The 22653-nt window shown below is 41.4% G+C and overlaps 1 protein-coding gene across 1 annotated transcript in view; it reads right to left on the bottom strand.

Annotated features, from left to right (window-relative positions):
• CYB5A (cytochrome b5 type A) overlaps window positions 1-22653 on the bottom strand; it is a 42560-nt gene that overhangs the window by 4454 nt on the left and 15453 nt on the right. Inside the window, exons 2-4 of the mRNA XM_088475979.1 lie at window positions 13584-13712; window positions 12752-12781; window positions 10702-10736 (exon numbers count right to left, since the gene is read on the bottom strand). Coding sequence (XP_088332105.1) covers window positions 10702-10736; window positions 12752-12781; window positions 13584-13712 — 194 coding nt within the window. The remainder of the gene's footprint in view (window positions 1-10701; window positions 10737-12751; window positions 12782-13583; window positions 13713-22653) is intronic.

The following is a 22653-nucleotide window of genomic DNA, read 5'->3' as shown; positions in this document are numbered from 1 at the left end:
TGATAGCGCCAGAAAGCGAGTAGACTGACTTGAGTTAAGTTTCCAGTTTTCTATCTGTGGGCTGGTAGGATTTTTGCACTGCATAACCTGGCCCCAGGGAGAGGTAATACAGGGAGACTGGACCAGAATCTCCTGAGACCTGTAGCTTCAGAAAAGCCTAGGTTAATGGCTGCTGAGCATCTGCTATAAGGAGGAGGGTGAAGAGGAGGAGAAGCTCAGAGGCGGGATCGCGCTCTAGGCTGGGGGAGAGCTTACCTCCCCTAGCCTCAATATGGACCCCCCATGAACGGGGAATTGCATTACCTGTCTTCCCAGTTTGTCCGGCTGCAGCCCTGGGATCCAGTGGAGCAGGCTAGCCAAGCCCCGCTGGCGCCCGCCGTAATTATCAGACCAATCATTGGTGTTGCGGCACCGGCGGGAGTAGATGGAGCAATAGTGCAGGCGCCCATCAGGACGTCTTGCTGTTTGCTCTGAAAAAAATAAAAAGAATAGAAAAACTCACAAATAAAGCTTGGGGCTGCCGAAGCAGTCCCCCTGTCTGCCTGTGGCTGGGAGCGGGGTATATGTGGAGGAGGACCGGTGCATCCTTGGAGCTAAAGCATTGACTGTTTGGTGTCTGGATCTCTCCAACCAAACACACCCCCATGGTATCCCTGTGGATCCCCTATGGACCCTGAAGAAGAAAATACATTTGTCAGCTACTGATGAGGACTCAACATGCCAAACCTGTTTAGCTACTTAAGTGTATGAAGCTGACGGAACAAGGGAAGTTAAAAGAAATCAATATTTGCTAACCAATAGTGCTCTTTAGGTGAGGGCATTCTGTTTGACGTATAAAACACCATGCAATTTTACCACAACTACAAATAATTGTAGAAAAATCTACAAAATTATTTTATTAATGTGTATTAAGTGCTCATTAAGGCACAATTTACATATGTTGGCTTTTATATACTGAAAAAACACAATAGATAAAAGCATATTTAACAGGTACTGTAACTAAAATGTGTTTTACTTAATTGTATTTAGTATAGCGTTATGCATATGTTTAAAAAGTTCTAAGCTCTTTCCCTGTAATAGTTTTGAGAAAACAGTGCCTTGTGAGGTCAAGCACCCAATGACACCAGTATTGACAAAAACAATGGCTCTTTGGGAATGTGGTCCTAAAGCGGCCATATGAAAGTTTTCATGTAAGCACATATTAAGTTCCCATTTACAGTGCATCCGGAAAGTATTCACAGTGCTTCACTTTTTCCACATGTTGTTATGTTAGTCTTTTTCCAAAATGGAATAAATTCATTTTTGTCCTCAAAATTCTACACACAATACCTCATAATACCAATGTGTAAAGTTTTTTTTTGAGACTTTTGCAAATTTAATACAAAAAAAAAAAAAAAAACCTAAGGAATCACATGTACATAAAGTATTCACAGCCTTTGCTCAATACTTTGTTGATGCACCTTTGGCAGCAATTACAGCCTCAAGTCTTTTTGAATATGATGCCATTCCTCTTTGCAGCACCTCTCAAGCTCCATCAGGTTGGATGGGAAGCGTCGGTGCACAGCCATTTTCAGATCTTTCCAGAGATGTTCAATCGGATTCAAGTCTTGGCTCTGGCTGGGCCACTCAAGGACATTAACAGAGTTGTCCTGAAGCCACTCCTTTGATATCTTGGCTGTGTGCTTAGGGTCGTTGTCCTGCTGAAAGACGAACAGTCGCCCCAGTCTGAGGTCAAGAGCACTCTGCAGCAGGTTTTCATCCAGGATGTCTCTGTACATTGCTGCATTCATCTTTCCCTCTACCCTGACTAGTCTCCCAGTTCTTTGCCGCTGAAAAACATCCCCACAGCATGATGCTGCCAACACCATGCTTCACTGCAGGGATGGTATTGGCCTGGTGATGAGCGGTGCCTGGTTTCCTCCAAACATAACACCTGGCATTCATGCCAAAGAGCTCAATCTTTGTCTCATCAGACCAGAGAATTTTGTTTCCCATGGTTTGAGAGTCCTTCAGGTGCATTTTGACAAACTTCAGGCAGGTTGCCATATGCTTTTTACTAAGGAGTGGCTTCCGTCTGGCCACTCTACCATACAGGCCTGATTGGTGGGTTGCTGCAGAGATGGTTGTCCTTCTGGAAGATTCTCCTCTCTCCACAGAGGAATGCTGTAGCTCTGACAGAGTGACCATCAGGTTCTTGGTCACCTCCCTGACTAGGGCCCTTCTCCTCCGATCGCTCAGTTTAGACGGCCGGCCAACTTTAGGAAGAGTCCTGGTGATTCCGAACTTCTTCCATTTACGGATGATGGAGGCCACTGTGCTCATTAGGACCTTCAAAAGCAGCAGATATTTTTCTGTACCCTTCCCCAGATTTGTGCCTCGAGACAATCCTGTCTCAAGGTCTACAGACAATTCCTTGGACTTCATGCTTGGTTTGTGCTCTGACATGAACTGTCAAGTGTGGGACCTTATATAGACGTGTATGCCTTTTAAAATCATGTCCAATCAACTGAATTTACCACAGATGGACTCCAATTAATCTGTAGGAACATCTCAAGGATGATCAGTGGAAATAGGATGCACCTGAGCTCAATTTTGAGCTTCATGGCAAAGGCTGTGAATACTTATGTACATGTGATATTTATAATATTTATAATTACATTTGCAAAAATCTAAAAACAACCCAACTTTTTTACACGTTGTCATTATGGGGTATTGAGTTTAGAATTTTGAGGACAAAAATTTATTTATTCTATTTTGGAATACGGCGGTAACATAACAAAATGTGGAAAAAGTGAAGAGCTGTGAATACTTTCCGGATGCACTGTATAATGAGAGATATAGTAAGAACTTACCCTTGTTATCGCTCTTTCTTCGAAGTCCATAGGGTCCACAGGGTTGACCTTGGGGGTAGAGGTTGGCAACCAAATCCGGCCACCACGCAGTTAAAGCTTTCAGCTCCCAGGACGCACTGGGTCCACTCTCCCTATAACCCCACCCCCAAGCCAGAGGCACCTCAGTTTGTAAGTAGCCAAAGGCCGGAGGAGGAAAGAAAGAGAGAAGACTGGAACACTCAAGAACCATACTCACAGAGAAGGAGATGGGAAACTGGTGACCAGTAACACAGCCCATATGAAGCCAGGTGTGTCAGGGTGGGTGCCCTGTGGACCCTATGGACTTCGAAGAGAGAGATAACAAGGGTAAGTTCTTACCATATCTCTCATTTTCTTCTTCAGGGTCCATAGGTTGACCTTGGGGATATCCCAAAGCAGTCCTTATAAGGGTGGGGACACTCCTGTGCTGAGAGGAGAATCCGTTGCCCAAAGGAAGCATCCTGAGAGGCAAAGGAATCCAATGCATATTACCTTAGAAAGGTGTGGACAGAAGAGCACGTGGCCACCTTGCAAGGCAGAACAGCCGTGGCGCCAGAGCAAGCCGCCCACGAGGGGCCCAAAGCCCAAGTAGAATAAGCATCAACAGAAACAGAAAGGCCTTCCTATGTGTAGGCCCCTGAGATAGGCATACAAAGCCATCCAGACAATATCTGTTTACTGGCCAGCCATCCTTTCCTGTGAAATCCAGAAATCCATAGACCACAAATAAGGAGTCGGATTCCCTGAAAGAACTCGAACGGACCATGTAAATCCTGAGAGGCCGGACCACAGTCAATGAGGCCAACCCAGCCGATAGGACTGGAGACTGAAATGTCGGTACAATAAGTACCTGAATAATATGGAACTCAAAAACCACTTTAGGAAGAAACACAGGGCAAGTTCGACTCACAACCCTGTCCTGGTGAAATATCCAGAAGAGGGAGCCCAATGAGAAAGCTTCCAATTCCGACACTCTTCTGGCAGATGCAAACACCATAAGAAAGAGTCTAAGTCATAAACCACGTATCCAAACCAGTGGTTCACATGAAGGCCCCAGGCGGACATGAAGAGCCACTGCCAAATCCCAAGGAGCCCCTAGGTGAGATAAATAGAGGTAAAATCCAGAAAACACCCGTAAAAGGAGGAACTGGATACCAGAGAGTGGAGCAATTCCACATCCGAACCATCCCGACAGTGCAGAGACCCGCACTTTCAGGGAGGCCAGGCGGAGGGCTAGACTCAAACCAGCTGGAAGGAATGCCAGAACGTCTGGAAACCCTATATACCTGAGGATCGTAGATACAGGTACGATACCATAAAAATTATGTATGCCACATTCTGAGGTAGATCCCAGCAAAAGCTGGCCTACACGTTCTAAACATCCCGATGATGACAGAGCCACAGAAGCCTTAGGACTACAGTAGGGACACAGTCAAAGACAAACGATCCAGGTCCAGGGAAAGGCAAGGACACTGAGACAACAGGTCCGGATATTGAGGCAGCAGGAACGGAGTGTTGATGGAGAGACTCCGAAAATCTAAGTACCAATGACATCTGGATCAATCTGGAGCCACCAGGACAGTACCTCCGTCTTGATTGAACTTCTGAAGAACTTGAGGAAGAAGGGAGACCGGAGGAAACAGGTACACAAATTTGAAGGACCACTTCACTGACAACGCGTCACCGAAGGTTGCTTAAGCACCTTTAGGTCTGGACCCAAACACCGGCAGTGTGTGATACAGTAAGGAGGCCATGAGGACCACCTCTGCTCACTAGGAGTTGAAACCTCTCTTGGAGAAAAGACTAGCCCCCTGAATGCATGTCCTGACAGCTGAGGAAGTCCACTTCCCAATGGAGAACTCCCAGAATGAACACTGCAGAGATGGCCGAGAAGAAACCCTTGGTCTGTGTCAGAATGTGCGACACTTCCGTCATTGCTGCCCAACTTCGAGTGTCTCCTACATGTAAGTCACTGTTGTGACACTGTCAGACTGAACCTTTACAGCTTTATCGTGAAGTATGTGTTAGGCCAGAGCGAGGGCCCAAGACAGCTTGAAGATTCAATAAGTTGATTGGCAGGGCGGAAGCGACAGACGTCCAACTACCCCGAAAGGAGTGCGGACCAGTCACTGCGCCCCAGAGACTGGCGTCCGTAGTAAGGATTACCCTAGACGAGATGGCCATAGCCACCCAGATACAGACAGATGCACCTCCGGAGAGAGCATCATCGTTTGAACAGTGATCCGATGGAGAAACCTGTTCCATTTGGAGAGGATCAGTTTTTGCAAAGGCCTGGAATGGAACGGAGCATATTCCACCCTTCCGGAGAAAGACACCCTGGATTCCAGAACCTGCAGTACAGAGTGTAATGACACTTGTCGACTGTGGAGACATCTGCGCACTTGTAGTTGAAGAGTGGAGATCTTGTCTGACATCAGAAGGATTCTCCAATTCTGAGAATCCAGCAGGGCTCTCAGATGAATCATACCCTTCAGGGAGGACTTTTTCGCAGGTGATTAACTATTCGTGCTTGTGAAGAAAAGCAAATGGTTAACTGGAACTTGCCTTAAAGTATCTTGGTGATCCTACTAAGAGCAGGAGGTCATCCGGATACAAGAGCAGTCGGATACGCTGAACAGGTGGGCCGTCACAAAAGCCATAAATCTGGTAAAGTCCGGTGGGGCTGTGGAAAGGCCAAAGGGCAGAGACAGAAAATTGGAAGTGTTGCTGTGGCACAGCAAACCTGAGCAAACGCTGATGAAAGGGCTCTCTAGGTACCTGTAGGTACGCGTCCTGAATATCCAGCAATACCATAAAGTCCCCAGGTTCTATAGTTCGATTGATGGAGCGTAGGGGTTCCCTCCTGAACCTAGGCACCTAGGAATTGTTTCAGGGATTTGAGATAGAGGAATTGCCAATAAAGGACCATTCGGCCTCTGCCCCAGAAAGAAAGTAGAATAACCAGTTCCTCGCTGAGATAGCGGGGCTGGCATAATGACCCCTGCTTACCGCAAGTACTGTATAGCTTTCTGGATCTGTAAGGCCCTTGTTCGGGTCTGAAGAAGGGCCTGTGTAGCAAAACATGTGGGGAGGCAGTCTGAGCAATGAGAGGGAGTACCCGTGAGAGACTTCAACTCTTACCCAAGCATTCGTGGTGACTTGACACCAGCACTGGGCGAACTGAAACAGTCGGTATCTCACTCTGGGATCCCCCAGGTGAAGACCTGTCCTGTCAGGCTGAAGGTTTATCCTTAGGTTTAGAAGCAGGACGTCTGGATGTCCAGGTCTGCTCGGTACCGGGTATGGCGGCCCTCGTGGAGGCCGACAGCCTAGGAAAAGACTGGCCTTTAGGCTGTCCCTGAGGAAAAAAAGACTTAACAGATTTAGGCCTTGTAGTGGGAGTAGCTGTAGGCAGGAATTTAGCAGTTCATGATACTTCCAACGTTGCTACAATCTTATCAAGGTTAGGACCAAACAAGATCTCCCCAATATAGGGTATCCCTTGTCGAAGCTGGATAATTGGCTGAGACAAGATCAGCTTCAAATTAGATTGAAGCGATGCCATCTTGCGAATGGCCGCAAGACACCATCTTGAAAATTAGATCTGCGAGACGACATTTTGCGAATGGCCACTCAGCGCCATTTTAGCTAAACTCACACTTAAGTACATATGGCGATGCAATTATTAGCATCATGCGATCGCATATTTTACCATACCCCATACACACATTAATATACACAGTTGCGCTGTTAACATGTTGCACATTAGCGAATGCATAATACCCCGCATGCGAACGCTGTTTATTAGCTTCATGCGTACGCATCTGCCCCAAGTTAACTAGCGTCTTTTCCCAAACCCCTAACACTTACACACTCATGTAAAAGGTTCCATAGTTTAAAGGTATAAGATTCAAGTTTTATTCATTTAGTATTAACGCTGTGAAATAAAAGTTATTTGGTATCTTAGGTTTAATACATGATGAGTAAACAGTGTTTGGTGTTGTACTGATCTGCACTTTCTCAACAGCTTCCCGGTATCATCGGTGTGAAGATCGCAACATGCATTCTCAACTTATGGACCGTAGAAAGTTAAAGCACCAAAATGTACTTTGTAAAATTAACAGCTTAGGTTTGCATGAGGCGGGAAAAAGGAGACAAAAGGCTGTCGGAGGCTGGTCTGTGTCCATTTGAAATCGACCTGTTAAATGTCCTGTAACAGAAGCACCGTGATGGAGAACCAATGGGATCGCAACAAACCTCTCTTTTGTATAGTCTATTTCTGTAAGGGTATAAATATGTGTGTTCTGACCCCAGTCTTGAGTCTTCATGCTGATGCTGTTGATGGAGGTTTCTTGTTGATGCCGGAATCTGGTCCCAGAGCGCGTGCGTATGTATAACTGTACATTGGGTCTGTATAATTTCTTTGCGCTAAATTGTACTTAGATCACAGCGTGTATCTGTACTTTGCTTGAATAATACTTTGTGCTTTGGAAACACATGTTCAAGGTCTGAAGTCTTTATTTTACTGTATGACTGCAAATAGCGGCAATTTTAGAAGCTATAGGCAGGTTTTTAGAAGGTATAGGCAGGAGCGTATAGTGGTTTAAATTCAGTATCCTTACCCTTTTAAGGTCTATCTTGGAGTCCACCTCTGCATTCCAAAAGCGCAGCCATAGGGTATGGTGGCGGATAAAGTCGCAACTGAAACCCTGTAGGTGAGACTGGCATCCAATATAGTTACTCCAACATATGAAACTGCATTTTTTATGTGAGTAACAAAAGACATCTGATCCCCAGAAGTTTCTGAGGGAAACAGCTTTACCAATGCGTCAGCCCAGGACTCAATCGCATTAGCCAACCAATGTGAAGGCAACAGCCCCTGAAAGCGAGTATACTGATTTCAGGCAAAGTTACAACCTACAGCCACAGAATCCGTCCTGGCAGGAACGGGAGGCCTAGTAGCGCTCTTAGACAGACGAGTAACATGAAAATCCACCACAGGAGATGATTCCTATTACTTGTAATGACCCTCAGGGAATGGGAAACATGAGGCCAAACGCTTTTGTGATGCCTCTTTTGTGGCGATAGCCAGACTCCCGCCGTGTGATCCACCCGCTGGTCAGAAAAGGGGAACACAGCCGAAGACAATGCTGAAACTGATGGTGATGTGATTTAGGTGCAGGATCGACATCCTCTATAACTAGGATGGACTTGACCACCAGCACCAAAGCAGGGATAATAATACTTTATTTAGGCTCCCCCTTGTGTGAGAAGAAAGGCGTCCGATACACCATCCTGTTCACCCTTGGCTGATGATCTATGTTAGACAGCAGTGCAGACTGGGAAGTAACCACAGGGCGTTTATTACGCCAGTTTGTGTTTCGTAGAAACAACATCCACTCAGGGTGGCTGTTGTGATAATCCCTACAAGGGAAATGACAGACTGTAGTAGTACCTGAGGGAATTGCATGTACTGTAAAAAAGCCCGGTATGGAGCGATAGTCTGCGTCACAGGAGTAAACCGCAAGAAACTGCGAGATACCCTGAGATGAAAGGGCAGCATGTTGAAGTAACCCCAAGTAAGTTACAACAATGTGGGCCGCCAGGCGATCCGTAATGGAGGCTAGGAGCTTGAGAAAGAAACCGCCCAAGGGGGTCCTGTAAGGGGCCCAGCACCTGACGGCGCAGTATACATAACCCTTTCTGAGTCAAATCCTCCGTAGACAATCCTGCAGTCCATGATTTGCAGTATAGCAAAAATGGGTACAGTATCGTGCTCTATTGTCTGGTCAGACCTATCTGACTAACCATCCTTGTAGAAATATCAAGCAGCGTTATACTGGTCCTGACTGACGCTAGGATTAGCTGCAGGGACCCAGTACCAGCGTATGCAATCTACAGTTCCATCTAAAATATGGCAACGTGCAGCACGCAACAGTATGTGACAAACCTCACAAAACTTGACAAGTATATATATGTGAGGTCTCAGAACCACCCTATGTACACCTGTATTAGGGCAGATTGTAAAGAAAAGGGATAGATATATACTGACAGGTGAGAGAAAAAGCACAGACAGTCAGCACTAGCATAAGTCTCATACAATGCAGAAATATATATACATAAACATTACATATAATATACTGCAAATGGCACTACATTCAACTGCCCAGATTCAGTGTCTGGGAAGGCTATAGCGCTGTGTACACATAGGTACGCAGGGGGACTGGACCAACTGCTGTCCTAGGAGTTCTGTGCTGCACCATAGAAATAAAATGGCTGCCTGGAGACCTCAGAGGAAGCGTGGCCCACGGAGAGGGCAGCTCAGGGACGCCAGACTATAGAACTGAAAGGCGCGCTGAGGAGAGGAACCGCTGAATAGGGAAGGCTGCCTCCCTTGGCCGGCTATTAACCCCCGGGACGCCGGCTCCCTCTGCCGATCATGAAGTCCCTGGTGGTCTAGTTTACATGTCGGGTATGGGGGTGGGTCCCTGCCGGCACAGCCAGCGCCTCCGGTCTGTCCCCAGAGACCGGAGGCATCAGACTGCATAAATTCGCCTATCACCGCAAGAGGTGATCCGCGACCTTACCTGTCCCCGTCGATCCGGCAGCAGTCCTGGGCACCCGCAGAGTCAGGCTAGTACAGACTCTGGGGTCCTGCAGAGATCCCCAGATCTGTATTGACGTCTCGGCACTGGTGGGGCGGAGGAGCGGCAGCTTGGACGTCCTATGGACAGTCAGATGCTGCTGCTCTGAAGAGTCTACAAGGAAATAAAACTTTAAACTCATAAAATAAAAAGTAGCTTAAGGGCTGCTAATCAGCCCCCCCTGCGTTAATAGTGACCAGACTCCGGCCGGGCACCAACTTAAAACTGGAGGTGCCTCTGGCTTGGGAGCTTGGGAGAGTGGACCCAGTGCATCCTGGGAGCTGAAAGCTTTAACTGTGTGGTGCCCGGATTTGGTTCCCAGCCTATACCCCCAAGGTCAACCCTGTGGACCCCCTATGGACCCTGAAGAAGAAAGATTATAGCACTATTCTAGTTTTTTGGCTTTTAGCAATCTCTAAACACATTATTTTGCAACTAGAACTGTCAATGAATATAGTCTGATTCAATAATATATATTTGTCATAGATCTTTTCGATAAGTCTTGCTAAGAGAGTATGGGCCGGATGTAGAGTGGACAAATATTATGTAAATATATGCAGATGCATAATGTGCACCCAAGAAAAAAATAAAATACATTTTGCGCAGTACCCGAAATCGGTCACATCAAGTGGACACTTATTAATAAATTCTAAAGTCACAGTTACCATGTAAAACACATTTAAGTACAGACACAATATAGAATAAAAGTACAAATTAAACTCAAATAAATACAAACATCCATTGCCTTTCCCTTTAAAAATTGGAATTGTATTTACTGGTATAGATTGAACGCAAATATCGGTATAGTAATTTGAATAGACTGCAGTGGCTACATTTAATTTATATACGGTGGATGGCTTCTGATTGGTGCGTCTGTGTTCTAGTATGAGACAGCTGTATTCTCTAAGAATAAGGAGTTGCACTAAGCGACTTAATCTGTATATGGATGGAAGCATAAGAGTATTCAGTGCACATGCGCAGTACAACAATGATGATTAACCCAAATATACACTTCGGGTCCTGTTCTTTTTAGTTTACGTATTGGAAATATAACCTAATACCAGATTACTGCTAACAAAAAAATTATAAAAAAATCACTTATAATTGGTCTTAATGAAGAATAGGCAAGAAAATATTTGTTTGCATTTTACATATAATCATCTTATATGATAGAAACAGGTAAATACCTTGAATCAGAATCAGTAGTGGTAATAAAGGTTTCCTGAAAAACAATGTTTTTTCGATTTGTTAGTTCTTCAAATTAGTGACTTTCAACAATACTTCACGAATTACAAAACAAAAAAACTCAAATACTTTATTTAGGAGTAAATATGGTGCCATTTTACATCTTGGCAAAACCACAATGCACTATGGAGGGACAAATTTAAAGTGTGCGGACAAATTTGGTAACGGAGAACAACCTAGCACCAATATAAATCACTGTAAAAATAAAGCATCCCAGTAATTTAGCAACATGACAAAACAAACAGAAAAAGCATACATGTGCATCACAACATGGTTTCTTAAGGTGCTACTTGCATCCTTTAGCCAGTTTTGCGCCTTACTCTAATTAGGCCCTTTATGAGTAAATCATTTCTGCTCTTCAAGACTAGACCAAATGTGACATTTATGCGAGTGAGGCCAGTTTTACAGGGAATAAGTTCCATTTCTTAGCCCACTGTGCCTTTTTCATAGGAAAGTGGAATATCTATTTTAATTTCCTGAACACTACAGGATAGATGCAGAGTTAAAAATATGCCTGTTTGCGGAGCACATCTTGTGACTGTCTGGAGACCTACCTTTTTACATCTACTAAACTGCAGGTGCAAGTACACAGCAATGAGAGACAAATAGCCGAATGCAGGGAGCAGCACGTGCCAATGCAGTTGCACCGTGAGATGAGTTCAGCTCTGCATATAGGTAAATATAATACAAAGTTTTCAGTACATGTTGCTTTTCAGCAATGTAGGCACAATTTAATTATTTAACACTGCATCAGGCCCTATGTAGTTAAAACCAAATGGTACCGGCAGGGGTGACATCATTACTCCATTACAGAGTTCAGGGACACATGTACTGTATGAATTCAGTTTGATTTATTTATTTTTTGTTTCTCACCTGTTGTGCAAGTGGTAAAGTACACGTGCTCAAACAAACAGGGTAAAAAGTAGGTATAGGGCTTTGGATTAAAAGGCAAATAAGGGAGGCTAGAACCATTTGAGAAGCTTTAAGGGTAACCATCAATGTTTAAGCTCATGCATTTTTATAGGAATGAATGTTCCTTATGATAAAACCCCATCTAACACTCAGACATTATACGAATATACGTTAGGGAAATAAGGTGCTAGTTACTTATCCCTCACAATTTTATTTGTTTTTTCAAATATGTCTCTTAAGATGTTTATATTTTATCATGGTTTTTTTTATGTATATTAGCTCAAAGTTAAGATAACCACATTAAATTGTATACACTCCAGGCATTCAGATACGGATTAAGGAACTACAAAATAAATAGATTGAATGTACTAACAAAGCTAAATATATAGTGTCCCCACCTTTAAAAAAAAATTATAAATAGAAGTGTAAAAATCCCCATATCATAACAAAATAGATTAGACTTTCTGTTATATGGTTACCTAGATAAATGAAAGCAATGGTCTACTACAACGCTTCATAACTTAACATAACTTAGACTTGTAACATGCCAGGGCTTTTGAACGGTCTTAGTAAGACTTCCCACAAGTCACATGCAATTGTTAGCACCGAGCGTCTTTTTTGCCCGAATATGCATCTTGGTCGCAATGCGATGCACCTAAGACGCACCATGAGACTGCACCGAGTAATTTAATATGCAACGCTTGTATATCTATGTGCGGCTGAATTTGTATACAAAGCACAATGGAAATGAGCGTGGAAATAGCCGTGACCACTGCATCGTAGCACTTCGTATACAGATTCAGACTAAGTCGTACACAGATATACAAGTGAGGCATGTAAATTTAATGAGTGCACATGTAAGGGAGGGAAAAAACTAAACGTTCAGCGCTAGCAGAGTTGCACCAGGATCTGGCACACCAAGAGGGGCTGTTTTGCGTGGCTGCAGCAATAGAGTATGAGGACACATCTGTATGTTAAAGAGTAGACAGGGGAAGAATCCAGCAAGATAATCTCATGTTTTTGCTTTATTAGGATTTTATTACTTTATTCGTTTTATCAAAGTGAAGAAGAAAAACTCACCACTGGCTTTTGGATTTTGGCCCTATCGTCCTATTAGAGAAAAGAAAAAACATTATTAAATCTCCCAACAAACAGTAATTCACTTGTAAATGCTCACCATGTAATGGAGTTAAAGGATATAATAATCTCCTTTCATACATTTTCTTTCAAAGGGTCATTTTCTCCATTTTCCACAAATGTAGCCACTTTATTATGAACCCATATGCCCACCTCACAATACCACTCTCAATATCCACCTCCATATCACACTCACTCCCTTCCTTCATCCATCTCCTTCGTAATACAGGTGTATTTTAAGGGCTGTGTAAAGATTGTCTGAACAATAGTATGTAATGAAATAACTTGTCATTTTGATAAAAACTGAATAGTAGGTATGGGTTTAAAAAAAATATATTCTACTTTTGTATCAGACCTTGAAGCCATATATACCCTTCATTGCTGGGAAATGAAAGATATGACAGGTCAGCTGACCAAGTGAAAAGCCTGGTTCAGAGGGGAATAAATTCCCTACAAAGCAGTAGGTACAGGAGAAGAATTCAGACTGGTAAGGGAGAAAGACAAAGTAGGAAATAAAGGAAAATATTATACGGAATATAAAATTGCAACAGTAGATATTCATTTACCTTCAAATAATTTATTAAAATGTACTAATTTTTATAATTGGCAACTTATCCACCTTGCCCACCCCCCAATAGAAAATTGAGATCTGCTCCAGGTTTGCCTGCAGCAAGAACCAAAAATATTTCACATGAACAAAAAGGAACATATGCTGAATTACAATTGCGAGCTTTAGCACAGTTACAAACATACTGTAGTTAATAGGTTTACTCACTGGATGAAGTTCTCCTATAATAAAATCTTTTGACATATTTCTGGCATCTGTAGAATGCCCAATGTCTTCAAATGTCTCTGTTGCATCCCCTCCGGCTTGTTCACGTAGAACTTCTTCTCCACCTGGATGCTAAAAGCAACACAAAATAAATATTTGGCTGTTGGAGATGCACTAAGGTTTATTAATGTTTTCATGTAAAATGTAATCAACTTTATTGATGTATCCAGGACAAACTTGAAGCAAGAGGTAACTGAATGATTTTTCCTGTATATCACAAACAGCCTATATCTTGCCATGGAAGATTCATGGCATCCAAAAAAATGGCATTTTGCAACAGTGATCCAAGCCCCAATCTTTTTTTTAACTATTTCTTATTATACAATCTAGACAACTTATCTGAGCTGTTGTCATCGTACTATTGGCTGATGGAGATCAGTTTACACTTTCCTATGAATACCAATAGACTACCAGCATTCAGATCAAAAAGAGAAGTTGGGTAGCCTGTCAGCAATAGGCTAAAATAATAGTGGTTCCTGAATGTGTGAGAGGAGGAGGGATCTTGAAGCAGTAAATAAATGCAGGACTTTGAATTTAGGGAAACACAAAGTTCAGCTTATTAAATAATTGTCACCAGTGTACTGTAGCAGAGGCTTGTAATAAATTGCCACCAGTGATACAGATTTGTTTAATTGCCACCCTATTTCACAATTGTCGTTTTTGCCCGGCCGGCAAAAAAACAGGCAGAAGCTGGACGTTTTATTTTTTTCAGGCACTCAGTGCCCTTCACATGCAGCGGCTTTGAGACGTTTTTAATATTTATTTATTTATTTTTTATCTGGGCATGTGCAGCAGTAGGAAACTGAGAAAAGCCTGTCAGCGAGTGTGAAAGGAAACAGTTTCCTATACACCACTGGCTTGAAGGGACGGCACGGCAGCTGTCCCTCTCAGTGGATATTCCCGGCTGTAACATGGCGACCGTGCCGTCTGAAAGGAGCCACCCGCTTTCATGATTAATGAAATTTAACAACAGGCAAAAAAAACCTGCGTTATTATATGCACACGCCACACTTTACAGTATGAGGGGATGCTCTCTTTTCTTAGAAAAATATCTATTGCTCCAGTGGCGGATCTGGAAACTGACACGACCAAGCAACACTAATTTGCCCAGTAAAGTCCAAGGTAGAGAGTTGTTCTTTAGACTACAATTATCATCCTCCCGTAGATAATAGTTATACAATGTTTTAGGCACAATTTAGGTGTGTATTAGGTCATCACAATAGTTACATGAATATTAACTGTTTCCAAATAATTTGTCAAGACAAAAAACCCTGCGTACAGTATATACATTGTAATAAAATTTTCAGACTAATTTTGTTTTGTAAAATCGAAGCAGAATTTACATTATTTTTTCAAAGAAATAATAAAATAGGAGATGCAGATATAAATCTATTCACAAAAGGCATTGTATATTAGATGAAAACATTTGGAGATTTTGGGGGATTTCACATCTTCTAGTAAGCTGAGAGTCATGGCTCTTGTCTTGAGGAATTGGTATGGAGCACAAATTTCCTTTCAAATTTGATAATTATCAGGCCAGTTTTTGAGTTATTTAAAAAAAAAAAAAAAAAACACCCCACTACTAGTAGGTTAATTGACTGCTGTCAAAATTAATCCCACTGCGCGTGTGTATGTGTGGTATAAGTATTAAGCTACACAGACTTGCTAAATGATTAAATATTCACTGTAAAGCAGTGTAATATTTAGGCGCTAAATAAATAACTTAATAAAAACAATATGAAGTACATTAAATTCATAAAGGAAGATTATGGTGTCAGATGCATCTGTGTATTTATTGACATAACGCATATTGGTCAAAGCCAACCTGCAATACCAAAAAGTGAGTAGTGAGGCTGTATTACCTAGTCACGCTGCAATGTGGCTTGTGAGTCATAGGGCTATTTGAATGTTGAAGGACAAAAGTAAACTTGAGTGAACTATGTAGACAGGTAGTAATTATATGAAATAGCATGGGTGGGTTGAGAGGCCTGAAATTTTATAAACTTCTCTGAGGAGGTACATTTTTATAGTTTCGAGGCAACGTAATATGAAATGAAGTTCATAAACCATATGACAACCTGGATGTATCAGAAGTAATATGACAGATGCACCTACACATCTGTAGTACTTTCTTTTATTATCACAAATACACCAGTAATACAAATAATTCTGCAATAAAAAACAAAAATTGTGAAATCATACAACTCAGCTTTGTAAATCCATGTTCTGTATTTAAAAACATTTACTTGGGCATAAAAATGGTGCTATGTTAACAATTAATCCTATAAGAAATCTAGATATACAAAACACCACAATCTGGTAACCTAATATGTGGTGCACATAATACATATAATAGATATAAACTACTAGCCAGTGCTCATTTATTACACTGGAGTCGAACACTGAAGGTTTCTTAAACCATGATTTAAAAACATATAGCAAAGTATTTCGTTTTAAATGCACTTTAAAATGTATTTCATACTGTACTTTTAGACTACAATTAAGGTCGTATTTACAGTCGTATAAAGTAAACTATACGTGACCTGAAGCAAGGCTGCATGACTCAGCAAAACTAAAGCTAGGAGAATTAGAAAACCAGCATGCAGAAAAGAAAAAATTAAGCAACATTGAAACCTGAGTTGGCCATGTGATGCGTTTAACCCTTGAACTGCATAAATGTCTGTAATGTGTCAAGAGCAAGGGTTTGAAAAGTATATAAGCAGCTAGCAACAGATTTTATCCCACTTGTTTTGCATTTTATGTACAAATTATGAAATGTCAAAGAATAAATATCAAGTTATTTATATTTAGTGACTGCTATCTAATCTTCTGTATTAATGAACATGTGTGCATGTGAATAAAGCCGGTTTTGCACATACCAACTCAAAATAAGCGCAGCAGGTGATCAATTTACAGTATCTAACAAAGCAATTATATAACAGCTAATTTTGCCATAAAAAGGCTTTTCAAACTATTGACAATTTTATTTTTCTTAAGATGCGCAAAATTTTCTTCCCATTCTAGTTCTTAACATCCGGTGGTTCCCAAACGCATTCCTCAAAAAACTCTATCTGTCCAGGTTTTAACCACTTGACTGGCTAATCTTTTTTTCCCAAAGACAGCTCTGAAATTGTAATTTTTTTTTTTTTAACCATAATTTTTATTCAAGGAAAAGGAGAAGACAATGACATTCACAACAAATTATGAAATATATACGAACATCATTACAATTGAAGTCATATCCATATCATAGAAGACAACATAAACATTCACCTTACATTTTCGGATAATTTTTTTTTTCTTTAAACGATTAAAATAAAATACACCAGAACAAAACAAAATAAAACTAAAACAAAATAAAATAAAAAAAAACCCAAAGAAAACAAAAATAGAGGGGGGGGGGGGGCAACATATACTAATATCATAAGAACTCATCCTATGTAAATAGTACCACCGTAGCATTTCTAAAATGTCATATTTGGACAGACAAGGAATCAATTCCTAGAGACAGTAGTAGTTGAATAATTAAACCATGGGTCCCATATCTTATTAAATTTATCTGACTGCTCCCTAAGAGCAAATGTGATTTTCTCCATATTAGCAATAAACCAAATCTTGGAGTACACTAAATGTAATGCAGGGGCGGATAGTTGTTTCCAAGACTTGGCCAAAGTACACCTTGCAGCATGTAATATTTGGAGAACTAGTTTATTTGAGGGGGAATTCAACCCAGATATAGGTAGCCCCAATAGGGCAGTCCATGGGCTTAAAGGAACGAGATGTGAAGTACATTGTTCAATAAGGATTTTATCTCATTCCAGAAATTAGTGATTTTGGGACACGTCCACCAGATATGTATAAAATCACCCTGTTGACCGCAATTCCGCCAGCACAGTGGGGAAGAGGATGGAAAAATCCTACACAATCTAGTGGGAACCAAGTACCATCTCGTATAGATTTTATAAGAATTTTCTTTTATCAGAGTGGAAATGGAAGATTTTGCTACATTACTTCTGATGATTTCCCATGATTCCTGACTAGGAGGAGGACCCAGATCAGCCTCCCACGCTACTTCATGGGAAAGTATATTTGCAGAAACTGAGGAGCAGAGTAAGCGATATAAAGTGGAAATACCCTGTCTCGTAGGTGTATAATAACAAAGCCTCTCAAAAGGCGTAAATGGTCTACAAATACAGGAGGTCATTCAGACCCGCTCGCAAGTGGGTCGATGGTCCCCACTGCGCATGCGCGCGATGGAGAGAGCTCCGTCGTGGGCATGCGCGAGACCCGGCGAGCGAAGGACTTTCCTTCGCTCCGGGTCTCGCACCAAAGGGGGCGTGCTGTTGATTGACAGCACGCCCCCTTTGGTGGGCGTTCCGGGGGCGTGCCTGCCAGACGGAGGCGTTCCAATGGGAACGCCTACCGTCTGAAGCCGGCCCCACTGACATCACTAGTGATGTCAGTGGGAGTGATTTTGGCTCTGATAGAGCCAAAATCACTCCTGGCCTTGCGGTTGAGAAACCAGACCACAGGGTTTCACTCGCAAGTCCGATGGTCGCGATGGTCAAGACCATCTTGTTGGACGCTCGTATATGCTGTGGGTGGTGACCCACAGCTATACGAGCGTCCAGGAGGACGCTCCATTTTAATGGAGGTGGGCCCTGATTCAGAGCGAGCGCTCTGGTCAGAGCGTCCGGCTCTGAATCAGGGCCAGAATCTTTAGGGAGAGTTAAGAAATGACCTAATTTGAAAGTATTCATAGCAAATTGGGCGAGAAATTTTATATTTTTGTGCCAAATCCTCCAATGAATACCAAGTAGTGCCCTGTATAAAATCATACAGAAATCTAGGACGTGATTGTAATTTAAACCATGAATTTGACCGATTGGTATATAATCCAGGAAGAAAATCCGGGTTGTCCCAAATGGGAGTCAAGGGGGAAGGATAGAGTGAAAGATTAAATCGCCTAGTGCATAAAAGCCAAATAGAACGGGTTAATTTAGTAGTCGGACCAAGCCCCGAAGCACTCCCCCCAGGGACAGATGGAGTGAGGATGGAGGACAGAGAATACAATGAGGATTCAGCAGTTTCTATTTGTACCCATGGTAGATTAATTGTAGGTGTAAACCAGGTGAGTGCTTGGGCTAAATGGGTAGCGTAGTAATACTTTCGCACATCAGGAAGTTCACGTCCACCATCTATGGGACTTCTAATAAGAGTAGAGAGTTTCACTCTAGGTGGCTTACCTAGCCAAATAAATTTAATTATTGCTCCTTGCACCAGACTCAAAATCTCACTAGGAATTCTTACTGGTATAGTCTGCATAAAATAAAAGAATTCTGGGCAGCACATTCATTTTAACTGCAGACATCCTGCCAAACCAAGATATTATCTGGCTTTTTTTTTTTTTTTTTTTTTTTTTTTAAGATTGAATTAGGACAAAAGAACAACTATTTAGCACTGAACCAACACTATTTATTTAAAAAATATATTAATAATCTTATTTTGAAACAAGTGCACCATAAAAATAGCAGTTGTTATGGTATACTGTGCATGAGCTTCACCTTTAAACACTTAAGATATGTAGCATAATAGGCCATCCCTAATCAAAGGCCACGTATCAATATTCTTGATCGATACAGGATCATCATTACCAAACTAATCCATTAAATTAGCTTTCATATTAATACAGACATCAACCAACTGATTTTTTCCAAAATATCAGGGAAATCGGTAAGCATTGATAAATGGAACAAGTACAGGAGGCTGGGGATCTGCCTTGGTTTGGGGTCGGGAGGTCCCTCTGTGATTGGCAGCTACTGGAAATTATCATCGCGTCCCTCCCCCCGTTGGACCTGGCATCGGCAAGTGTGCATGCACTTGTCGCATGCCGAGTCCCGTCGGGCTGGATTTACATAGTCTGAGGTGTACCCAGCTTTAGGATACCTTGAGGACAGAGTTTGAGAACCACTGCTCTAATGAATGTGTACACAAAGTCCTCACACCAAGTACTCAAAATAGTATTACATATAGTATTAAAACTATTCTAGTAAATCCATTTGTATAGGATTATAGGACATATGAAGTACTAAAATATTTGGAACTACAGTTGTAAGAGTGATATTTTACACATGGACTGATGTTTTAGTGTCACTTATTTGTTTTACTTGTCTTCAAGCTGAACATTACTCAAGAATCATTAGAAACGAGAATTAAAATACATTTTTGTTGCAGTTGAGTACTGTATTTGAAAGTATGCAGGCAAGTATATATTTAGCAAATTAAAAAAAAAAAATCAGCATTAATTGGTGACATGAATAGCTTGGTCCAAATACCCACTGGCATTAAAATGCATGCAGATACTATTGTTTGTTTAACATCATTAACAGCATACAAAATGGGTGTGGGGATAAAACAATACTGGTTCCCATTACATCATATCCTGTGAGCCCTTCATGCAACAAAAAGTCCCAAATGTGTACAATGCAAACTGTCAAAAAAATATATTTATTGTCATTTTTATGCTGGTACATATTTGTTCCAAAGACTCCATAACCATTTCTATATGGAATCGAATGCAAGGGCAGTAATGGATTATCCACCATTGCCTTCCCAGCCACTAGGGTAAGTCCACATTCAGTGTTAAACATGCTATGAAGGGCCTTTTCGTAAAGCCAAGTGAAGGTACATAATTCATTTGAACTTAGTAGTGAAAACAATATGTAAGCCAACATTTAACGGCAAATAAGCAGAGATATTAGGTATGTTTTGTGCTGAAATCGTATGTTAACGGTATCACTAAAATAAGCTTATATACAGTCAGGTCCATAAATATTGGGACATTGACAGAATTTTCATATTTTGGCCTCTATTCACCACCACAATGGCTTTGAAATGAAACAAACAAGATGTGCTTTAACTGCAGACTTTTAGATTTAATTTGAGGGTAATTACATCCAAATCAGGTGAACAGTGTAGGAATTACAACGGTTTCTATATGTGCCTCCCACTTTTTAAGGGGCCAAAAGTAATGGGACAAACTAAACAATCTTAAATCTAACTTTCACTTTTTAATACTTTGTTGCAAATCAATTACAGCCTGAAGTCTGAAACACAGACATCACAAGACGCTGGGTTTCATCCCTGGTGATGCCTTGCCAGGCCTCTACTGCAAATGTCTTCAGTTCCTGCTTGTTCTTGGGGCAGTTTCCCTTCAGTTTTGTCTTCATCAAGTGGAATGCATGCTCAATCGGATTCAGGTCAGTGGAATGACTTGGCCATTGCATAACATTCCACTTTTTAGCCTTAAAAAACTCTTTGGTTGCTTCGGCAGTATACTTTGGGTCATTGTCCATCTGCACTGTGAAGCGCCGTCCAATGAATTCTGAAACATTTGACTGAATATGAGCATATAATATTGCCCGAAACACTTCAGAATTCATACTGCTGCTTTTGTCAGCAGTCACATCATCAATAAATACAAGGGAACCAGTTCCATTGGCAGCCATACATGCACACGCCATGACACTACCACCACCATGCTTCACTGATGAGGTGGTATGTTTTTGATCATGAGCAGTTCCTTTCCTTCTCCATACTCTTCTCTTCCCATCACTCTGGTACAAGTTGATCTTTGTCTCATCTGTCCATAGGATGTTGTTGCAGAACTGTAATGGCTTTTTTTTTAGATGTTGTTTGGCAAACTCTAATCTGGTCTTCCTGTTTTTGAGGCTCACAAATGGTTTACATCTTGTGGTGAACCCTCTATATTCACTCGTGAAGTCTTCTCTTGGTTGTTGACTTTGACACATATACACCTACCTCCTGAAGAGTGTTCTTGATTTGGCCAACTGTTGTGAAGGGGTTTTTCTTCACCAGGGAAATAATTCTTCTGTCATCCATCACAGTTGTTTTCCGTGGTCTTCCGGGTCTTTTGGTGTTGCTGAGCTCTCCGATGCGTTCTTTCTTTTTGAGAATGTTCCAAACAGTTGATTTGGCCACACCTAATGTTTTTGCTATCTCTCTGATGGGTTTGTTTTGATTTCTCAGCCTAATGATGGCTTGCTTCACTGATAGTGACAGCTCTTTGGATCTCATATTGAGAGTCGACAGCAACTGATTCCAAATGCAAATGTCACACCTAGAATCAACTCCAGACCTTTTACCTGCTTAATTGATAATGAAATAATGAGGGAATAGCCCACACCTGTCCATGAAATAGCTTTTGAGTTGATAGTCCCATTACTTTTGGCCCCTTAAAAAGTGGGAGGCACATATAGAAACCGCTGTAATTCCTACACCGTTCACCTGATTTGGATGTAATTACCCTCAAATTAAATCTGAAAGTCTGCAGTTAAAGCACATCTTGTTTGTTTCATTTCAAAGCCATTGTGGTGGTGAATAGAGGCCAAAATATGAAAATTCTGTCAATGTCCCAATATTTATGCACCTGACTATGTTCTGTAATTTACCATTAAAGTAGCATTATTCTAAAATGTTACTTAAGCATTAACAAATTGTGTTTTGTATAGGTTTTGTTTGTGTGGTCAGTGTGGATAACACTCCACAGATGTTAGGGTACTGAAACATCTCTTATTAATGCTCGCACACCATAGAGGTACAGGTTGAGTCTCCGATATCCAAAATGCTTGGGACCAGGGGTATTTTGGATAACGGAATATTCCGTATTTTGGAATATTTGCATATCATAATGAAATATCTTGGGAATGGGACCCAAATATACACACAGAATGCATTTATGTGTTATATACATCTTATACACAGAGCCTGCAGGTAATTTTATACAATATTTTCAATAATTGTGTGGCTCAAACAAAGTTTGTGTACAAACATAAAATTCAGTTATGTTTCATATACACACATCCTGAAGATAATTTTATACAATATTTGTAATAATTTGTGCCTTAGACAAAGTTTGTGTACACTGAACCATCAAAAACCAAAAGGTGTAATTTTCTCAGTCAAGCCAAAAAAATTCTGTATTTCGAAATAT

The sequence above is a fragment of the Taudactylus pleione genome, unplaced genomic scaffold, assembly GCF_031769625.1.
Source record: "Taudactylus pleione unplaced genomic scaffold, aTauple2 ptg000179l, whole genome shotgun sequence".
Classification (NCBI taxonomy): domain Eukaryota; kingdom Metazoa; phylum Chordata; class Amphibia; order Anura; family Myobatrachidae; genus Taudactylus; species Taudactylus pleione.
Note: the sequence above shows the minus strand (reverse complement) of the source record. Positions and strands in the feature narration are given on the sequence as shown.